The following is a 20,874-nucleotide window of genomic DNA, read 5'->3' on the forward strand; positions in this document are numbered from 1 at the left end:
TCCGCTACGTCACACTTGCCCGCATGTTAAAGTTTGCGGACTTGTTGCAGGTGGAGGGGAGGTGAGAAACCCTGCACGATGTCGTCCTCCTCCGCGGCACTTCGCTTCTGCGCCAACATCAGCTGGCTGTTCACCGAGCTGCCGGACTTCTCGCAGCGGATGCACGCGGCCGCCGCGGCCGGCTTCCGAGCAGTGGAGGCGGCCTGGCTCTACGACGCCGACCCGCTGGAGCTCCGACGGGCCAAAGACGACCACGGCCTGGAGGTCGTCCTCATCAACACGCCGCCCGGTCGGGACAGAAGAAACAACATCCCCGCATCTTATCTTCATCGACGATGAGTCATCGTCATCATCATGTATTACAGGTGACGTCACGGCGGGCGAGCTGGGCTTGGCGGCGGTACCTGGCAGAGAAGAAGACTTCAAACGAGGACTGGATCAGGCCATCGAGTACGCACGAGCTCTGGACTGCAAAAGGTCACACGCACGCATAAGCACGCCCGCGCACTGCCCTCAGCAACTCATAAATACAGTATGTTGTCTAAAATGTAATGTAAACAATTCTATCATTTAACTTAAAAATATTAACTATATAACAATTTTTCCAATTTGTGTACTTATGTCTATTGAAGAAATAAATGATTATTTTAAAAATTCAAATAATTCATTAAACCTTTTAAAATGTGTTAAAATGATTGAAATTAAATTTATAAAAGGCCCAATTAAGATTGTTTAGAAAATAAAATTGTAAACAAAATGCAAAAATTGCCTTATGTAAAATTCTTTGGCCAATTTTGTACGAGTTAAAAGTTATGCTATTTTTTTAAACAAAGATTTTAAATATACTAAACATTTTTCATGATTAAATTAAAAATGCCATTCATTTGAAAGTCTTGAATTTGTATTAAATAAAGAGCCTAATTAAAAGTTTAGATAATACAAATGTAGATGTTTTTTTAAAACTTTTTTTTTTAATCATCTAAACTAATTCATTTAAATAAAAAAATAAGTTCATTAAAAATTGCATTCAAATTTTACAATAATGCAAAATGCACAAAGCACCCAATTAGTATGAGTTTTTTTTCTGTCAGGATCCACTTGATGGCCGGCCGTATTCCGGCGGCGACGGATGGTGGTGCCGCAGTCGTCCATGAGATGGAGGCGGTGTTCGTACGGAACCTCAAGTATGCCTCCGAGCTGCTCTCCAAGGTGAAACCGCGGACGTGCCGCCGTAGCAAATGGCAAATGAGACAACAACAAACTCAACCTCCTGTCACCGTTAGGAAGGAATGACTGGCCTTATTGAGCCAATCAACACGCGGCTGACCGACGCTCGGTATTTCCTGTCATCGCCTCACGATGGTATAAACTTGTTTGGCCTAAGCCAGAAAAAAAAAATTGTCTCTCGAGCTCGTTTCCTTTGTGCGCAGCCGCCGCCATCTTGGAGAAAGTCGCCAAGGACAACATCAAACTGCAAATGGTGAGTGGACACTCGCCAACCTTTTGTTGATGTCAGTTTAATGTCCAAATTTTATACTTACAGGATGTTTTCCACTGGCAAATTATGGATGGAAACCTGACGCAAAACATCCGGCAATATCTGCCGCTGCTAGGTAAGCAACGCGCTAAACGTTAGCATTAAGCGATGTATCCCAACCGGTATTGAGCCAAGGTACTTATTTGAGGAATAAGAAAAAATGAAAAAAAACACAACACAACCAAAAACTGTAGATGCACAGGTTGATGATGTAACTTCTGCTATCTAGTGGAAGGTCATTTAATTGCCATGCCTGTCACTGTACATCACTGGCATAGACAGTTGAACAAAATTATTATTCGTAGTGGGAAAAAAACAGTAACATGAAGTAATAAAAGAAAAGCATTCAAATTGAATGTTAAAATGCTCTTAATTTTTTTATTATTTTTGTGGGGGGGATAAAAATAATAAAATAATTCAAATTAACTGCAAAAAAAAGTATTTAAGTGTAATTTGTCCTTAATGCACATAATTTGATAAATAATTCAAATTAAATGTAAAAAAATAAATAAAATCATATACAGTATGTTCTATTTTGGGTATTTCAAACTATTTTAAAAACAAAACAAGATTACTGTAAATGGTCTTCAAAATTAATAAATTTAAAACATTTGTTTAATGGAAACAAAATATTTCAAATCAAATAAATACAAAAAATTTAAATCTCATATTTTTAATTAAATAATGTTGATTGAAAATAAAACTTGCAATGCAATGCAAATAAACAATGCTTTCACTTACGCAATGACATTTGAAAAACAGTCTTAAAAAGTGTTAAATTTTGCACCCGTAAGAATCGACTATCTTAAAAATAGAATGCGATCAAATTTGATTGAAATCTTTGCAGCATTATTTGTGGCAACCAATGACATCATTGCAACGTTGTCGCGCCAGGTCACGTTCAGGTGGCTCAGGTTCCCGGCAGGAACGAGCCGGACAGTGCCGGCGAGATCAACTACGACTACGTCTTCTCCCTGCTGGAGGCGCTCGGCTACCGAGGCTACGTCGGATGCGAATACAAGCCGCTAGGTGGGCTAACGGCCGCGATCCCAGCATTCGTCCCGCTCCATGTTGTTAACCTCGCACTTGTACTCTTCCAGGAAGCACGCAGGAAGGTTTGGGTTGGCTCAAAGATTATTGGACACGCAGGAAGTGATGCAACACAGCAAAAAGTTGCTAATGTAGTATGATGGAAAAGTTCATATTTGATATTTCATTTTGTGTAACTGATTTTCACGTGCTTTGTCACCTTTTAATAGTGAATCGCAACAGCTGGTTTAATTTGATTCCAAGCCGTCTGCTCAAGAACTAACAAGGTGTGAAGCAGACTGCGTGCAAGTAATTTTTCTATAACATTACATGACAGGCAAGATTTAAAGTAAGTAATTTGAACAGTTGTAAATTGCAGTCGATTGCTTTCCCCCTCCAGACATGTAGGTGGCGATCAAACGCATTGCAAAGCGGCTGACTTAATTCAAGAGATCTGACATTTTTGGTGGGGTTTTCACATGATTCATAACATTGTTTAACCTGCTCACCCAAATGTTATAAGAAATTGGTTATGTAGTTTCTAAAGGGCAAGACAGGCCCACCATGCTTTTTGGTGGTGCTGCAACATTTACTTGGTAAGCTCTCTCAGCCAACTGAATGTTTATAACGTCAACCACGCCCAAGAAATGAAAAATGTGATTTATTGATGATTTTGTCAGAGTGCACAAAGTGGCCTGTACTGTATATTAACATATACAGTCAAAAAAATTTTTTTTGGGGGGGGTATTCATTTTGATACATTTTAATTAAAAATTGTGCAAATCCTCTGCATTTCAGCTTCGCAAAAGAAAAAATATTCTCCAATTTCTGTTTTCCTGCATATCCATCAGCAGTCTGATTATGTTTGTGTTGAATCAAAATAAAACATTTGCTCTTACTTTAGAAAACAGTGATGACCTTTTTTTTTTGCCTATTTTCTGACATGCTACACACCAAACCAGTCAGAATTCATTTGTTTTCTCCGCTGTTAATTTGAAATGTATATGCAATCATATTTTTTTTAATCCAATTCATTGATTAATCAACAAAATAATCAACAGATAAATCAATTATTAAAATATTAATTAGTTGCTACTTTACAGTATTTAGTATATTGACGATAAAGTTGAAAAGTGCAGTTTTTCTGTTATGTCTTCCAGTGTTTGACATCTTAACCCTTTCTGGCACAGTCGTCACTACAGTGGATGACTATTCAAAAGTTGATGAATGAATAAAAAAAAAATCAAAAATCCTGATGTAGGTTATCATAATTCATGCATGAAAGGGTTAAAGATCACTAAGTGTGTGTGAGTGCGTGTACATTTGGCTGACAGTGACACTATTCAGCGCTGCGCCCCTCAACAAAGGGCGGGGGTAACTCTGTAAATGTCCTCAGAGTTTGTGCGACTCACAAAGTCAAAAAATAATAAATAGTAAGGCACTTTTGGGCAGTGAAAAGCTAAAAAAAACAAAAAAACAAAACGCGGACTGAAATCTCAGAACAAACACTGCTGCGGTAGCAAAGTCCAACACAAGGCACAGAAAGTTCAGGCACGTCACTGGCCACCAATCCAAAGTCGACATTTTGTCAGTCAACAAGTCTGACTTCCCCCTGAACAGGAAAGTCCCAAGATGGATTGAAACGTCCCAACATGTCCTTATCAGGGACTGTACTGTGCGTGTATGCTAGTCCTGCCATTGATTGGCGACCAATCCACAGTCCTCAGTCAGTCAGCGATAGACTCTGGTTTCACTCTGACCATTGTAAGCGCTACAAGATGGGTGTTCAACATGTCACACGGCTGGTCCTGAGACCAATCCCGGTTCCAAAGCCCCTCAGTCTTCTCTGGCCTCACTCTTAATATGTTCCAAGATGGATGAAAAATTCAGGACTGAATGCACGTTTGGTGGTCCTGTGATTGACTGGCGACCAATCGAGTATGCAGCCAGCCTTTGAAATGGATGAATGAAAAATCCCATGTGTTCCATTTCATTCCGGAGTCTGCTCGTCGTACTTGTGGGAATGTCGTGTCCGGGAGTGTTTTTCAACACTTTCACGCACCACCTGCATTCCTGAGCAGGGACCACTCATTATGAGTGATTCTGCGCTAACTGCACACAAGTCCAAATTCAAGAATTTTAGATGAGTAAAAATATGATCCAGAAATGTCAAAATAAATTTTAAAAAATCATTTAGCAGCTTAGCTTAATGCTAATATTAGCAAGCTGTAACGTAGCTTCTGGAGCTAGCCAGTGTGCTATCGACAACTGACGCAAACTGGGACTCTCATCAGGTGCGAGAGACAAAAAGAGAGAGCGCCGGTTACAATAGCCCGGTCCAGAGGTTGTAGCAGGCCGTGTTGATGACGGACTCCAAGTGATGGTACATGGAAACCAGCTGAAGTGGCGGACTGCTGCCATCCTGCGGCCTCGGCGGCAGCGGCTCTCGCAGCACCACTTTCAGACCCTGCAACGACAACATTGTGGAAAATGCGCTCTTTGATCGAGTTGCCATCTTGACAACTCACCGTTTTGCCAGCTTGGGAGTCGAGGAAGACCAAAACGAAGCAGTCGGTGAACTTCTGGTTCAGGACAGCCTGGAGCGAAAAGACAGCGGGTTGGATTTGATGCCCACGTGATGCGGGTTTGGGCGGAGTACGAAGATGAAGTCTCACCAGGTATTGGATGCCGCCGTCGTCAAAATGTCGACAACTTTGAGGGAATCGACCCAGCAGGACTTTAATGAGACTCTGGTACCAGGCTGTACTCATATTCAGGAAGCAGTCCTGCAGGGACACCAAAACGGCACATCATAATCTCACAAGTTAACTAATTCAAACCCAAAAACGTATAACTAAGTTTTTTATACTTTGTCCTTCACTCCCAAAAACGTATTTATATGTTTTTTTATGCTAGGGCATACAGAAGGCTTTGATGCGGCTTCTGACCTGAAGAAGTCGCTTAAAGCAATGGTAGTTATTACAAAAACGGCTAGCAGGTGGCAGCAGAGTATAAGAGATCAGCAAGGGCCATGTTGCAACAAGCTCTTTTTGCCAGTGCCAGTTTATAGTGAATAATGATGAAACTTTTTTTTTCCTGATGAAAGAAGAGACTCTAATCTTTCTTTTGGTGGTTCTATGTTTTTATAGCAATCGACCTTGCAAAATCAGTCAACATCCAGCAAAACAGCCGGGGGCGAAGGGGCTTGCTTCAGTGAAAATGGCTGGGAGTAAATGAGTTAATGGTCTTCAGTAGGGCTGTCACTATTGAATCTTCTAAAATCAATTACTCACCTCCTTCTCTGTAACAGTCAAAGGAAAGGGTGGTTCTCACCAGCTGGGGGTCGATGTCCGCCACTGAGTGGCTCTGCACGGCCTCCAGCAGCTCCTCCAGCTCGCAGAAGGACAACTTGGCCAGCTTCAGCTTGTCCAGGTGCTCGCCGTGGAACAGCCTCCTCCACAGGTTGTCGCGGCGACAGTGCCCCATGGCTTCCTCCACGCTGGCCTGGATTTGCCGGCGGGCGGCGGCCACCTCATTGCTGAGCAATGGGAACAGCGGCGACGGGTAGAGCAAACCCTGGGACTGGACGGCGGTGCCCACCAGAGGGTAGAACTCATTGCCGTCGCTGGGTGCGCAGGCCTCGGACCCGGATCTGGTGGGTTCCTCCCACAGGTCTTGCTCGGCGCTGGGGGACGCGCAGGCCTCGGGGCGATCCAGGGGCGGGCGGCCGGCCAGCTCGCCGGGCTCACGGTGGATCTGAGGAAGCTTCTTGAAGCGCCGCATGTCAGCCGTGAGTCGGGGGAAGAGCTCACGCTGACTCGTCATGATCACGTAGAAGTGCAACCTGCACACATACTTTGGTCTTAAAAGGCGACATTTATGGAAAATGACTTTTCAATGTCTTGTATACAAATAGTAGTGTGGATAACGTGACCACCAACCAAGTGTAAAACATTTCTTGACAATAATATATGTGACCTCACTAAGGTTATAAAATTAACGGGAAAAAAAAAGAAGAAAAAAAAAGAATTTTGTTAACAAAATAAAATAAAATTGAAAATGCTTTTTAAAAAATGGAAAATTAACTGAAACTACATTTTATGTTTACAAAACTAATTAAAAATAACATATTTATAGCGAAAATGTCCTTCGCTTTAGTCTTTGGTACCATTATTAATTTAATGCACGAGCCTTTGGGGATGATTTTAAATGTGATTTTAAGTATATTTATTTCGATATTAACCAGAATAAAGATGTTTGAAAGTGTGTCACACAGAAGTGACGTCATCTAGCAGCAGCCAATAGAAAAGCAGCCGAAATGCTGCAACGCTAGGTAAGAAATGCGTTACTTTTGTCATTTTACCATGGTGTTTAGTTTTATTTAAAACTAATACTGTAACTAATTAAAACTAAACTAAAAATAAGCATTTTTTTTTTAAATAACTAAAATGAATACAAATAAAATAAAATGAACAGATCAACCATGAAAACTAATTAAAACTAACTAAATTTAAAAAACAAAACTCAAAACGAAAATGAAAATAATAACCTTGGACCTCACTTGTCTAAACATGACATTCTGATGAATATTACATTTGTGGAATAAGAGTTATGAAGCAAAATCCAGCCGTTTTTATCCCTCTCAGGGGTCGGCCATTTTGCCACTTGCTGTCGACTAAAGATGACATAAAAGTTGCTCAGGGCTCAGGCAACGACCAATCACAGCTCACCTGTTTTCTGAAGCTGAGCTGTGATTGGTTGTATACCTGAGACGTGAGCAACTGTGATATCATCTTCAGTCGACAGCAAGTGGCAAAATGGCCGCCCCCCTGAGATGGATAAAAACGGCTGGATTTTGCTGCTTAACTCATATTCCATTAAGGCAATATTAACCAGAATACAATAGTGGGGCTGCATAGAACATATTGTCAAGAATTTTTGGGGGGGGTTGACTTCCTCTATAAGTAAACCTTTTGTCAAGTGCTAATTTCTGAAAACGCGTCATTCCTCCTACCTCAGCAAGTTCCTTTCCGCCTCCGACTGCTCCTCAAAGGGAGCGGCATTGTGACACACCACCAGGGACACGTCAAAGTCGTCATGGTGATGAAGGCCCTCCAAGTCCTTGTAAGAACCCGAGCTTGAGCAGGGAAAGAATTCCGAGTCAGGCCGGACAGCTCAGACATTTCTTACCGCTTGTCCTACCTGTTCCACAAGGCGACCAGAGCGTATTCGTGGAGGTCCGGCGTGGCCTTCTTGGCGTCGGTGGTGACGGCAGCCTTGGACATGCGCAGGGGCTTCAAGCCGTACATGCCGGCGTGGTCGGTGATGTAGTTGTACAGCTGGTGGGCCGTGATCATCTTTGTGGAGGTGGAGAAGCTCCCTTGATCAGAGGATGGGAGGACAATCAGAAAGTCTGCGAGAAGCACTTTAACGTGGAAGTCAACCGTAAACATTTCTTGATAATAATATGGTATATGTGACCTCACGAGCCTAAACATGACATTCTGATTAATATTCAATTTTTGGAATATGAGTTATGAAGCAAAATCCAGATGTTTTTATCCATCTCAGAGGGCGGCCATTTTGCCACTTGCTGTCACCTGAAGATGACATCACAGTTGCTCAGGTCTCAGGCAACAACCAATCAGAAGTCACCTGTTTTCTAAAGCTGCGCTGTGAATGGTTGTTGCCTGAGCCCCGAGCAACTGTGATGTCATCTTCAGGTGACAGCAAGTGGCAAAATGGCCGTCTCCTAAAATGGTTAAAAACGGCTGGATTTTGCTGCTTAACTCATATTCCGCTCACAAAATATTATTGTCAAATTTTTTTGGGGGGGTTGCCTTCCCATTTAAACCTCCCACCTCAGTTTGTGGAAGCTTTTGTGCCAGTATCAAACATTTTTAACCTTTACTGTCAACCGAAATTGTCTTGTGTCTAACAATTTTCACTCATTGTCTAAAATGGCATCCAGACTTTCAGTCTTGTGGCAACATAATGCTGCACGGCTCCCGTAGAATGAGGGAAGAGTTCTACAACACTTTTCACTCGGTTCAATCGTCCAACAGATTTGTGTTAACAGTCCAATAGTATCAATTTATGAAGAAGTATTAACTTGACCATATTTGGACATAAGAAGTTCCTGCCCAATATGCTTTTGGAAGGCTCGCCATGCCCACCTTGGAAGACATGGTTGCGTCCAAACTTGGGGATGTCGGGGTGCTGCTTGATGAAGTCCCTGAGGAAGTCAGTGAGCTGGTAGCCCTGGCGCAGCGTCATGTGGCAGCCCACCAGGTATTGGTGGACCACCCGCAGGTGGAAGTCGTAGCTGAACGAGTGCACGTGCATCAGGTCGCGCACCTTGTCGCACTCCTCGGTGAAGAGCATGGAGAGCTGGAAGACAGGTTAGGTCGTCAATCTCGTGTCGGTCACACCCCAAGGCAAGCAGAGCATTGTGGGAAATGAGGAGAAAGGTAGCAAGACCAAGCTGAATCATCAGATTAATGGTGCTGCGTTGCGTACGGTTAGTGAGGATGTTCTGCAGTTGTTCTTTACGTGCTCTATAAACAAACTTGAGTTGAGTAAACTGCACATTGCGTCTGGCACATACTAAGGGTAAATTGTTGGCTTGGTGAAGCGACGCCTCCATGAGGGAAAATACAATCAAAAAATATTTATGGGAACTTTCTTTTAATTTTAACAACTTGCACTCTGTCCTTTGCTCAAATCCAGGAGACGGCGGCTACAAGTGGCAACCATGGTGAAAAGATAAGAACATCCTTTTGACATGGACGAATAAAAACATGAACTTTTCCATCCCCCCCTTGTGGTGTTCCTGCACTTCAAGCGTGACTATCAAACCGGCGTCATTACAACTAGTTCCTAATCCGCCGTCCCAGACGGCTCCCTTGGCAGCCAAGTCAACTCCCGCTGTGACTTTGACGGGAAGGTTCAGTCGGAGCGTGACACCACTTGTTAGCTGGGACCAAAAGCATGTTGGGAAAAGAAAAGTCTCCGATTGTGCGCCCTGGGGAACTCCGCACAACTGCTGACTTTTCATCCATGTTTGACCCGTGATTGACACATTCAAAGTAAATAAAACAAAACAAAGCATACAAGCGAAAGGGAAGAACAACAAGTCCAAGCAGGAGGAAACTCTTGCAGGAGAAACTGGGAATGAATCATAACGAGCAAGCAGCCAGGAAATTAGAGAGGAGCTCAGCAGGCCAAAGGTTCTATGAAACCTTTGTCGAGGCGACCATTTAGCAAACCAGGAAGTTCTCGTCAATTTGACTGCCAGCCAGCCCGGAGAAGCAAAAGGAAGGGCTGATGAGACTGGCAAGCAGAGCGGCGAGGTAAGGACGAAGGGGGTTCGAATGACCCCCCCTCCCCGGGCCCTCGGCGCCTCCCCCGCCTGATAGTGGCCGGGACGTACCGCACAGTCAGACACCTGGGCGGCGTCCGGGAACGGCTTACAACGAGGTTTGATGAGCAGGCCGCCCTGATGGAGAGATGACAGGAAGTGTGTTGTGTATGTAAGGGGGGAGGGGTGGGAGTGGGGGAGGGGTTTGAGACAGAAACACATGGACAGGCGGAACAACATCATGGAGTCGATCTGGCGATATGTAGGTAAAAAAAAAAAAGAGTCATATTTATGATTTATTTACACTGGGATATACAGAGAAAACATCAAGCCACCTCATGAAGACAAATTGTTGAGCTGACACTCAAAGTAACCATGGACTGATGAGGCACATGCTGACGGCCTCGTACGCACGTCTGGGCGAGCGCATGGCGTCTGATTGGTCGAGAACCAGGAGCGACAACGGGGCAAGCGCAGCTTGGAGAAAGATTGCATGAATGCCTTGATAGTCTTGAGATTTCACACTACCCTGCGCGGATTCAAGACACGCCATGCTGGGTGTTGCAAAGCAGCCCCAGAAGACCATTAGCATCATTTTTCTCATGGTAAATTTCATGATTTAAAAAAAAAAAAAATTGTTCTGCTAGTAGTCAATTTTTGCTGAGACCCTTTTGAAATTGGATTTATTTATTACAGATTCATCACCCTACAATTCAGTTACTAATATAACAATAACGGCTATAGTTATAACTAATTTGCTCCCAAAAACGTATAAATACGTTCTATTTTAAACATGACCTAATCCCAAAGACGTATTTATGTTTTTTTTGTGCGAGAATATACAGAAGGTTTTGATGTAGCCGCTGAACTGAAGAGAATGCTTGAAGCAATGGCAATTATTACAAAAACGGCCAGTAGGTGGCAGCAGAGTATAAGAGATCAGCCAGGGCCTCTTTCCCCCACTGTTTTAAACAGATTTGTGAATAATGATGAAACATAGCGATATTCTAATGCTAATTGCTGCAAAACGGAAAGAAGAAGAGACTCTAATCTTTCTTTTGGAAGGTTCCATGTTTTGATAGCAATAGAACACAATATTCCATGGGCCCTGCAAAATCAGTCAAAATCTAGTAAAACAGCCCGAGCGAAGGGGGTAGCTTCAGTGAAAATGGCTGCAAGTGAATGAGTTAAAGAAAGACCTATTGTATATTTTACCAATATAGCAGTTTTCCTTAAAATTGTATGAAACTAATGGTGATTCTCTATCCTTCTAATTTCTAGTTTCTGATCATTAAACAGCCACAAGAAGACCATACCAGTATTGAGCGCTGTCCATACCGATACATTGTAAAAAGGCCGCAAATCCGTACTCGCCCATCTCTACTATAATTCAACTCAAAGGTTGCAACTTGGTCGCGTTTGTGTGTTCCAAACTGCTTTGGAGGATGTGTTAAAATAAAAAATATATTGTGGAATATGGGCGGAGCATTTGAGAGTTCTTCTGAGCCACCATTTTGTGACGAAAACCACAAAGTCCTACCTGTGAGTTGACCGACTGGCCCATGGGGATGCGAGAACACTCCAGCGCGTACTGCTTGACACAGAAGTAGCTGCCCTGCAAAAAAAAAGAAAGAAAAAAAGAAAGATGCTTCAAAGCTACAAATAATTCTATCAAAATGCCATATAGAGTACTTTTTCCTACATTTGCAATTCTACCTCCATTCTTTGTAGCCTATCATACTGACACAACGCGTTAACATTTGCATTAGCATGAAATACTCCTAATGAACACGTCAATGAGCAAAACATTACTATCTTTTTAAAGACATAATTTGGTTGTTTGTCTTCAGCGAGTGTGATGTAAAATTTCTTTTTTTTAATTTTACCTGAAAAGCCAGCTCTATCAACACGATCCCACCTGGCAGCGCCCTCTGGAGGTGGTAAGCGGTGGTGGCGGACACAGTGGTCTGGAGAGTGGATTGACAACAATAGACGGTGAAACAGCAATAATAATTACGACATGCAGTAAAAGCTTCCTAAAACTTTGTCTTGTTTGGAAATGACAACAAACAGAAAACTGATCTGAATCACCTATATGTAAAAAAATAAAATAATTATATTTAAAAAATATATTTCACAATTTTTTTTAAATTACTGATATTTATAATCACCATCCATTAAATTGTCAAATTAAATAAAAATAAAAAAAGTTGAGTGTACTCCATTTGTAATTTTTTTTATTTTAGTTTAAGCGTCATAGTATTGAATTATAATTCAGCAGTTACTTTACATGAAAAATATGTCAATCATATATGTAAAATTGTGCAATAAAATAATTAATAAAATAAAGGAATTTATTGGAGCACATATTGCAGTTGATGGAATTTCAGGGCCAGTTGCGCTGACTCACCTTGGGGCTGTCTTCACTCTTCTGCTTGACGTAGGAGAAGGACATCCTGCCCTCGGACGACATGGAGCTCAACATGGCGGCGCGAGCGCGGGCGGTGCTGGCAAACAAAATGGAGGACAAGCCGGGGAATCAGTGGAGGTTTCGCTTAAGTCTGACACTAAACTGAGTTAGTTAGCAAGGATAGACTTCAGCCTGCCCGTGAACCAAATGAGGATAAGCAACAGATTGTTGGCATGATTGAATGATGAATTGGATGCGGGCGCCACGGGTGGATACAGACCTGCGAGCGGGTGACTGCGGGCGCACCTGCACCAGGATGAAGCCCAAGCTTTGCAGGTACTGCACATACTGCTGCAGAAAGCCACTGGAGATGTCCAGCAGCCAGGGCTCCTCCTTCAGCCGGCCGGGCAGCATGTCGCCCGAGTCGCTGCTGTAGCTGCGGTCGCGCCCCGACGCCGTCGAGTCGCTTGAGCGGTGACGCTTCTGCAAGATAGTGTGAATGTTGAAAAACCCTTACTCAGCATACTAAAACCAATCCATTAAGCAATTGAATAGTTTTAGTGACCAGGCCAGCCCACAAATAGTGAAAATCGCCCCGAAAAATGACAGATATTATAATAACATTAAAGCCTGGGATATTTATTTATAGTATGTGTTAGGTGCAGGCTAACTAACACTAACACCAGTCTGGACTTTCTTTGGACACCCCCAATTTCAAACCTCCATTTCCCCCCCCCAGTCCAGTACCTTGATGGGCGGCTGAGCAGCTTGTTCTTCCTGGATCTGCTTGCGGAAGACAGGGTCAAAGAGCAGCGGCGTGGCGCAGTAGTGGACCAGCCGGGACGACTGCTTCAGGGTTTCCAAGTCGGCCAGCTGAGGAGGAGATTTGAAAAGGTGACGTGAATGACAGGAAGTAAAATTTTACGCTCAAGGGTCACAGCGTTGGAAAGCTTTAATGGTGACTTCACTGAACTGTAAAGGCGACGTCATTAGTACCACAATTTATGTGCCATAGCATTATTATTTACAACTATAACTGATGCAAAAGTGAGCGCACCGCGATGGGCATGTTGGACTGCGCCGACCGCTGCTGCCACGTCACAAACAGGTTCTCAATCTTCATTTGCTTCTCCAGCTCTGTACACAAGAAAAACAATAGCAACAATGCAAAGATCATAACAAGAAAAACAATATAAAAATGTGGAAATCTAAATGAATAAGCAGTTGCATTTCTGCTCATTTCTGTTAACTTCTCTATGTTGTTTCACATTAAATGTTAGCATTAAGCTAGCAGATTAGCGACTAAGAGCATATTAATGTAAAAGCGCTAGTGTCAGTTAAAATCCAAGTCTGTGTACCTCTCCTCTCAGCCGCTTTGATGTCCAAGAGTTGTCCGCCGTGCCGGGCGACGGCGTCCCCGTCCATTAGCGTCCTGATGGCGCACACGTCCCTCAGAGCCTCGTCGAAGGGCAGCAGCTCGGAGGGGAAGTGAAGCGGGGCCAGGCTGCGGCCCGAAGACGCCAGGCGACCCTGCTCTTTGCTGGCCAGTGGCGGGACGGCGCTGCGGAGAAGAGTGTCCGGCTCCAAGGACGGACCCAGGAAGGGGTTGGGGTCCTGGACAATGAGCGACACCGCTCATGTTATTTCCAATGTTGCATACTGATATCATATTTAATATAGGAACCTTTGCTGTTACACTATTTCTTCAATGTAATGGTGCATTTTTAAATCATTATCTATACACATGAATGTCTCATGAACAATATTTAATTAATGGCGCTCACATTTAACATCATTTTTAATTAATCTACCTGTAATGTACCAAACTGACATCATTTTAATGTCTAAACAACTCTAATGTATCATATTTACTATGGGTGTGCCCAAAAAAAAAAAAAAAAAAATCACGATTCTCATTTAATACAATTCAGAATCAATTTAAAATGTCCCAAAATCAATTTTATTGACATTATTTTATACTGTCTCGCCCTCGTTTGTGTGTGCCTTTATTGGGAGCGCTATTCATGTTGTACACAATTTGGCCACTTAGGGGCAGTGTGGTTCCGTGTGTTCTGATACACTATTAGGTTGTAGCCACATTAGAGAGTAGAAGGAAAAAATCACGATCAACTTAAGCCAAAAAAAGTTATTGTCTTTTGTAGTGCAGGAAGAGCATATGCCGGTGAGTAATGTTAAGCTGCTTCTCTGTATACATTCCTGAAGCGTTTTGTATGAATAGCCGTTCTTTTGAGTGATAAAAGTGATGCGAGTAGCACGCTAATTAGCATTAGCGAGTCAAACTGGAGTATATCATTACGATTCTTTGCATGTCTATAAATTGAAGCAGAAATCATTGTCAATCAAATAATTTTTTAATCAAAAGTCCTTCTGAATCGAAATCGCAGACCCAAAAATCGGAATCGAATCGTGAGAAAGTCAAAGATTCCCACCCCTAATATTTACCTTATGCATTATAATAGTTTATGTTATGATAAAGCTGCTGCCCCCGCGACCCGAACCCGGATAAGCCGTAGATGATGGATGGATGTTGTGATAGGTGCACATTAATGAACTTTTCATAATGAAGAATATTTACATAAAATGTCATTTCTATACAAATATGTACAGTAGCATCTTTACATATTTAACGTCAACGCCCCTCTAACGTAGCCTATTGACATCATATTTAATGTTTGATTGGGTTTCATTTGTTCTAGCCCACCAATGGAGCTCACCAGGGAACAAAATGGTGACTTTAAATCCCCACGCTGGCTGTTTGTCGAGCAACTTTGGGGCGCGTTAGCTCAGCGGAGCAGCTCGGGGCCGACACGACAGAGCGCAGCGGCGGCGGTCCCGAGGCGAAAGGAGCCGGAGAGGCGGCGGAGGCCCGGCCGGTGCCCCCCTCCGCCTCCCGTCACAGCCGTGACAGATGAAGGCCGATTCAGGCAAATTTTCTGCCGCTCTGACTCTGCTTCCTGTCCGAGCTCGTTAGTGACGCGGCCGTGAAGGCCATCAGGGGGAAAGCTAAAGTTCTTTGCGCTTGGTAATTGGCCGCGGGGGGCACGCGGGGCGGGGGTTGTGTGTGTGTGTGTGTGTGTGTGTGTGTGTATGGGTGTGGGGGGGGGGGGGCACTTAAAGGGCACTTTGCTGGAAGATGCTGCTCCAGTAAATCTCAAGTACTTACTCACAACATGCTACTTTATCTTACTGCAAAATAGATTCATTTTGTTCCTCAAAATTCAAAAACTCTTGAAAAGTGAAATATTGCAATACTTTGTTCCCCTTACAAATTCTACATACAACAACCCATAAAAAAAAAAAAATATATATATATATATATATATTTTTTTTTTTTTTTTACAAATTTCTTCAATACTAAATGTCAAAATGCTGTATTTATAGTGGGTGTTGAACCGATTAGTCGACTTTACTGCTATAATTACATGTTTTTGGCACTGGTAATTAACTAATTTGCTCCCAAAAAATGATGTTGATTGATGATATTTCAGTTTGCTATCTATATTTGAAATGGATTAACGGACTGGTCCATCTAAATTGTGGGCCGGTGTAAAATGGGGTAAAACGTGGGAAAATAATAATTAAAAAGCACTGCATCGGCCCTGAAAAAGGTCGGCCCAACGGGCATCTGCCATGCATGTCAGATGGCCAGTCCAGCCCTGGTCCGCATCGACATTTAAAGCTTCAAGTTGACGACTGTTTAAACATCAGAACTTTTTTGTGTTTTTTTACAGTACAAAGAATGACATTTCTGCTTGTTTTTATACTTTCAAGTTTTTTTCAGCTTGTTCCTTCATTTATAAAAACACATCAGCACAGCACTGACGAGTTATGTTTTGCGTTTGACTGCAGAAATATCAAAAATCAGCCCGTCGCTGCATATCTAATAAAAAAGCAGCGGCTGTGTTTTTTGCTGAGGCGCTCAAAAGAGGAAACGGACTAGAATGAAAGCTGAGCGTAAAGCCAGAGCTGAAATCGATTTAATCCAAAGCAAATCTCAACACAGCATTTCTTTTTGTGATGACTCATCAATACAGTGGCGATACATTTCCATATATGGACTCACTCCTTGTCACTTCCTCTGTGTGTGATGTGACGATGAACCAAGCAAGACGAAACATGACAAATGTTCAAGCTGCAAGCAATGATTGGAAAAGACGACCACATTATGTGGCATACACAAATAAATTTGACAATTTACTGCTGTCCGTCTGTCGAGTACATGTGGGTTAAATTTGGCAATCTAATGAAAGAAAAAAATGTTTGTATTGATAAAAAGGAGATGAATAGTTATCGAAGCAATATTATTGTATTTTAGTTTTGTTGTGTGACCCCACAATGGGAGTTTTTGTTTAGTATGCTCCCTACTGGGCATCTATTTTTATTATAATTATTTTTTTTACCACCTCCCATATTTAGCCATGTCAGGACGCGACCATTTTGCCATTTGCTGTTGACTGGAAATGATATCACAAGGCAAATGAGCCTAAAATGGCTGTTTCAAACCAAAATGACTTCTTGAGTCTTTTCAAGTACAGTTTCTTGAGACTTTCTTCTGTGTGTCTACTCATGACAGACAAGCCTACCAAATTTCATGTCACAAATCGAAACTTCAATATTTACATTTTGCATCTTTTAGGACTTACTCTTTTTTTTTTTTAAGTGAGTTTAGCAAGGGAGGACAAGGTTTGACTTCCTGGGGCCACAACAGCTGCATGCATCGGGCCGCGGGACATGCCGCCTGGTGCGGCCCGTGAAGCAGATGCTGGCCTTACAGGTCGCTTCCACCTCAGCTGGCAGAAGCGCCGGCAGATGTCCGCCCGGTGACGTGAGCGGTTGCCACTTACCCGCTTGGAATGGATGTCGTGGAGCGGCGCGTCTGAGAAGCAGTGGTGATGGAACAGGCCCATCTTCTGGCTGAGCAGGCAGTGCAGCACGTGGGCCCGGGCGTTCTGCCACCTGACCAGGCGCACCAGCTCGCGGTTGAGCGAGGCGCCCAGGTCGAGAGACCAGTTGTAGCTGTACAGCGTCACCTGCAGGTGGGTGACATGCAGCGCGTTTTTTGCTTCTATTTTTTATGAGATGAACTCAAAGATCTAAAACATCTTCCACATACACAACATCATTATTTCTCTCAATAATTTTGCTCACAAACCAGTCTAAATATGTGATAGTGAGCACTTCTCCTTCGCCGAGATAATCCATTCCACCTCACAGGTGTGCAGAGGTGGCAAATCCAGGTCCAGAAAGTAAAAACGCTGCCACAGTTTGGCTTTAGCCCCTGGTGCTAGCTAGCTAGCTCCCTAGCAGGTAAACAAGCACCATGAGAGCTAGCTGGTACTGATTGGTTTTCTCACAGAAAACAAAACTGCACCTTTCAGAGTGGCCTTTTATTGTGGGCAGTCTAAGGCACACCTGTGCACCTACATGGTGTCTAATCAGCATCTTGATATGGCACACCTGTGAAGTGGGATGGATTATCTCGGCAAAGGAGAAGCGCTCACCGTCACAGGTTTAGCATGGCAATGGGAGCAAAAGCACAAGTGTTGCGTCAGCAGGAGTTATTTCAGTTTAACCACTTTTTTAAGATTATTCAATGTCAAATCCTGTTTAATCCTGCTTTTTACGCCTACAGTAAGCAAAGGCTGTATGTTCTATAAGTAAATATTCCTGCGGCTTCATGAAGTGCTGTGACCATCTCCATGCAAATCCTTTTGTCTGTATTATGCTGCCCCCAGGTGGGCAAATATATAGTTGAATTGATTTGAATTTTAGGACCTGTGTGATGGTCCAGTTTCCATCTAAATCACATGCGAAAACGTCCTCCAATCACCCTCAGTCACCTTTTTGTCCAGGATGCGGATGAAGAGGAACCTCTGGCGGGGAGCCGGTGCTGACGCCCAGCCCGCCTGTTGCTGCTGGCCGGAGAGGCTGGAGCAGTCACCCTGCTGCTGCTGCTCAGAGGCCTCAAAGCGCTGGAGGCCCTTTTGTGCTGCACACATTCAGAAGGATGAGGAAGGGGGGAGTCAAGGACATTTCTGGAGGTGGTCAGTGAACAACAACCACAATATGCTTTATGCACCATTACTTTACATAAGGTATGCAAATGATAGTCTCTGAGGTACTTCCGGGTGGCAGAAAAGTCATTGACAACCGCTGACCTGACCCTGACAAAAACTTATTTGGGGTTGCGCCGCAAAATACTAATGAAATGTATGTGAACGTGAAGAAGAAGGGGGGGGGGGGGGGGGACAATCACCTAAAATCAGTTAGATGTATATGATTAAACATATGTATGCATGTGTACTGTATATATGACAATGCCATTGAAAATTGACTTTTGACTTGTTTTTCCACTTGTGTGACAGTTGTTAATGTAGAAGAAGTCATACTTACGTGTGAACCTATTAAGCGCCGCCATGTTTTCCTCCTCTAAACTGTCATCTGCGACCCGAGATGGAAAGACGGGACGGACGTAAGACGTGCGACAAGAGACAGAGAAGACATGGCTCAACAAGAAGTCATGTGAAGTCAACACGTGTGTTAGACACATATACACAAAGACACAGGTGACGCCAATGATGACAGGACGAGTGGTTAAAGATGTGGTTCAGGTCGGTTGTGTTTACCTTGCTCAGTGCTGCAGTGCCACTGCTGGAAGTTCCTCCCGATGACGATGAAGCTGCGGGATGCCTCGGGAGGACGCCACAGGTTTTGAAGGGTGGACAATGGAACGAAGATGTCTCCCGATACGGGACAGCTGGAAGCAGATGGAAGACATTTTTGACACACTGCATTCAATTAGTTTTAGTAAAAAAATTCAAATGGCACCGACATACCCTTGAGATACGGGTTTATAATCCGTCCAGTGACCACACTTTTCCTTATTAAAATTTAATTTAAATATCATTAATTTGTACCGCTAAATTATTAAAATGACATATTTTAAAATGCTTTTGAGCTGACTGCACTTATTTGTTTAATACTGTCGCTCAACTTTAATCCAAGTGTGACACTGTTACCTTTTCTGCATGATTTTCTCCCAGCTAGTGATAGGCTATAAGGTCCTTCTAGTTCAGGATAACGGTGCCGCCTCCCACTTTGCTGTGTGCGTTTTGGCCGCGACAAGCACTGACCTGGTCTTGACGTAGACCTTGATGCTGGTGTCGGCGGCCAGCGATCCCACCAGATTGACCAGCTCGGCCAGGATGGACGGCAGCAGGAAGTGAGACGCCACATCGGCCGAGCACTGCTGAATAGACGGGCAGCCTGTACAAACCGGAAGCAAAACTACATGGTTGATTACCGAATTTAAAAAGCTGATTCATGTAGATTGGGGCGTACCAAGCTCGGCCATGAAGGTGATCCACAGCTGGCAGGTGAGCTGGTAGACGGGATGAAGAGCGCCCACGTCACCCTCCTCCAGCTGGCACGCTTGCCTCCTGCAACAAAAAAGTGGACATTTTTCCAACTACGTAAGCCTTTTCCCTCCTAAATTGGAAGTTGGTTAGTTAAAAAATTTGGAAATTGGTCAATTAAAATAAACGTTTCAATTTGTTTATTGTACTTATTCATCTATATTATTAAAGGTGCTCAATGCAGGAAATTTAATTTCAAATCACTACTGCCACGTGTGGCCAAAAAATACAACTGCACACTCCCTTCTTCATGCCCAGACAGAGGACAGGAAATTCGAACCTAAATCCAGTCTGAAAACTATTGGCCACAGGCTTGTAGGAGTACCCATTGAGAACATCTAATGAGTTAATCTGCTAATTAGAAGACGTTTGAGTCATAAATTGTATTGTAAAGATATATTTTGGGCAAATTGCTCCATAGAGCATGGGTGGATTCATTTATTGTAAATAGTAAAAAATAAATAAATAAATAAATAAATGCCATAGATTAAAAAAAATAAGAAATGTATTACTACATTTTCCTCAAAAAACAAATCTTAGTAAAATAATTTAATTTTTGCACTTGATTGATACAAACAAATAGTAAATTATTGTATATTTAGCATAATCGTTTTATTGATTTATTGTAAATATTACAAGTAACAAAATGAATTAGTAATTAAACATTTATTTATGAACTGATTATTTTAAATAAAAAAAACTAGTAAAGTTAATATTTACATTTACCATATACTGCATACATTTTAGTAAATAATTGGCATAGTTAAAAATAATACACTTTCAAAATGAGTATGAATTATTACAAAAAGTATCACACATATTTTACATACAGATCTGAATAATTTATTTGTATTCCCCCCCAAAAAATAAAAGCACGTCTGACTGTACGTACCTTTGTGCCTGTTCCAGCTCGCCAAGCTTCTCCTGCGACCACTGCTGCTTGACGCTGTCCGTCTTGTGCCGGCGCCGCGCCACGCGACCCTCCTCGCCTCGCTCCGGCACGATGTCGTCCGTGGTTTTTGGGCTGCCCAGCTCCGACAAATCGGGTTTGCTCTGCGGCCACAAACAGCAACAAGTTAGGGCAGATGCGAAGTATGCTAGT

The 20,874-nt window shown here is 42.9% G+C and overlaps 2 protein-coding genes across 5 annotated transcripts in view; one reads left to right on the forward strand and one right to left on the reverse strand.

Annotated features, from left to right (window-relative positions):
- Nucleotides 1-3,476, forward strand: hyi (hydroxypyruvate isomerase). Its single transcript, XM_086089685.1, has 8 exons — nt 1-289; nt 366-477; nt 1,092-1,209; nt 1,284-1,362; nt 1,431-1,480; nt 1,544-1,613; nt 2,432-2,566; nt 2,638-3,476. Exons 1-8 carry the CDS (start codon nt 79-81, stop codon nt 2,691-2,693), a joined length of 831 nt encoding a protein of 276 aa, XP_085945811.1. The 5' UTR covers nt 1-78; the 3' UTR covers nt 2,694-3,476.
- The window catches only part of szt2 (SZT2 subunit of KICSTOR complex), a 46,889-nt gene continuing 28,087 nt past the window's right edge, over nt 2,073-20,874 (reverse strand). For 2 of the 4 annotated variants that reach the window (XM_086089669.1, XM_086089668.1), the window contains exons 53-74: nt 20,665-20,825; nt 19,699-19,796; nt 19,491-19,623; nt 18,984-19,114; nt 18,751-18,798; nt 18,198-18,346; nt 17,202-17,387; nt 13,695-13,950; nt 13,394-13,473; nt 13,084-13,209; nt 12,617-12,819; nt 12,337-12,433; nt 11,813-11,893; nt 11,467-11,541; nt 9,999-10,064; nt 8,743-8,956; nt 7,769-7,946; nt 7,581-7,703; nt 5,900-6,410; nt 5,242-5,352; nt 5,095-5,163; nt 2,073-5,033 (exon numbers count right to left, since the gene is read on the reverse strand). In XM_086089669.1, the coding sequence (XP_085945795.1) occupies nt 4,890-5,033; nt 5,095-5,163; nt 5,242-5,352; nt 5,900-6,410; nt 7,581-7,703; nt 7,769-7,946; nt 8,743-8,956; nt 9,999-10,064; nt 11,467-11,541; nt 11,813-11,893; nt 12,337-12,433; nt 12,617-12,819; nt 13,084-13,209; nt 13,394-13,473; nt 13,695-13,950; nt 17,202-17,387; nt 18,198-18,346; nt 18,751-18,798; nt 18,984-19,114; nt 19,491-19,623; nt 19,699-19,796; nt 20,665-20,825 (3,240 nt within the window). In that variant the 3' untranslated portion in view covers nt 2,073-4,889. The remainder of the gene's footprint in view (nt 5,034-5,094; nt 5,164-5,241; nt 5,353-5,899; nt 6,411-7,580; nt 7,704-7,768; nt 7,947-8,742; nt 8,957-9,998; nt 10,065-11,466; nt 11,542-11,812; nt 11,894-12,336; nt 12,434-12,616; nt 12,820-13,083; nt 13,210-13,393; nt 13,474-13,694; nt 13,951-17,201; nt 17,388-18,197; nt 18,347-18,750; nt 18,799-18,983; nt 19,115-19,490; nt 19,624-19,698; nt 19,797-20,664; nt 20,826-20,874) is intronic. The other 2 variants (XM_086089670.1, XM_086089672.1) reach the window with 2 other exon arrangements.

This window comes from Leptonotus elevatus, chromosome 11, assembly GCF_054856555.1.
Source record: "Leptonotus elevatus isolate MCC_2025b chromosome 11, RoL_Lele_1.0, whole genome shotgun sequence".
Taxonomy (NCBI): Eukaryota; Metazoa; Chordata; class Actinopteri; order Syngnathiformes; family Syngnathidae; genus Leptonotus; species Leptonotus elevatus.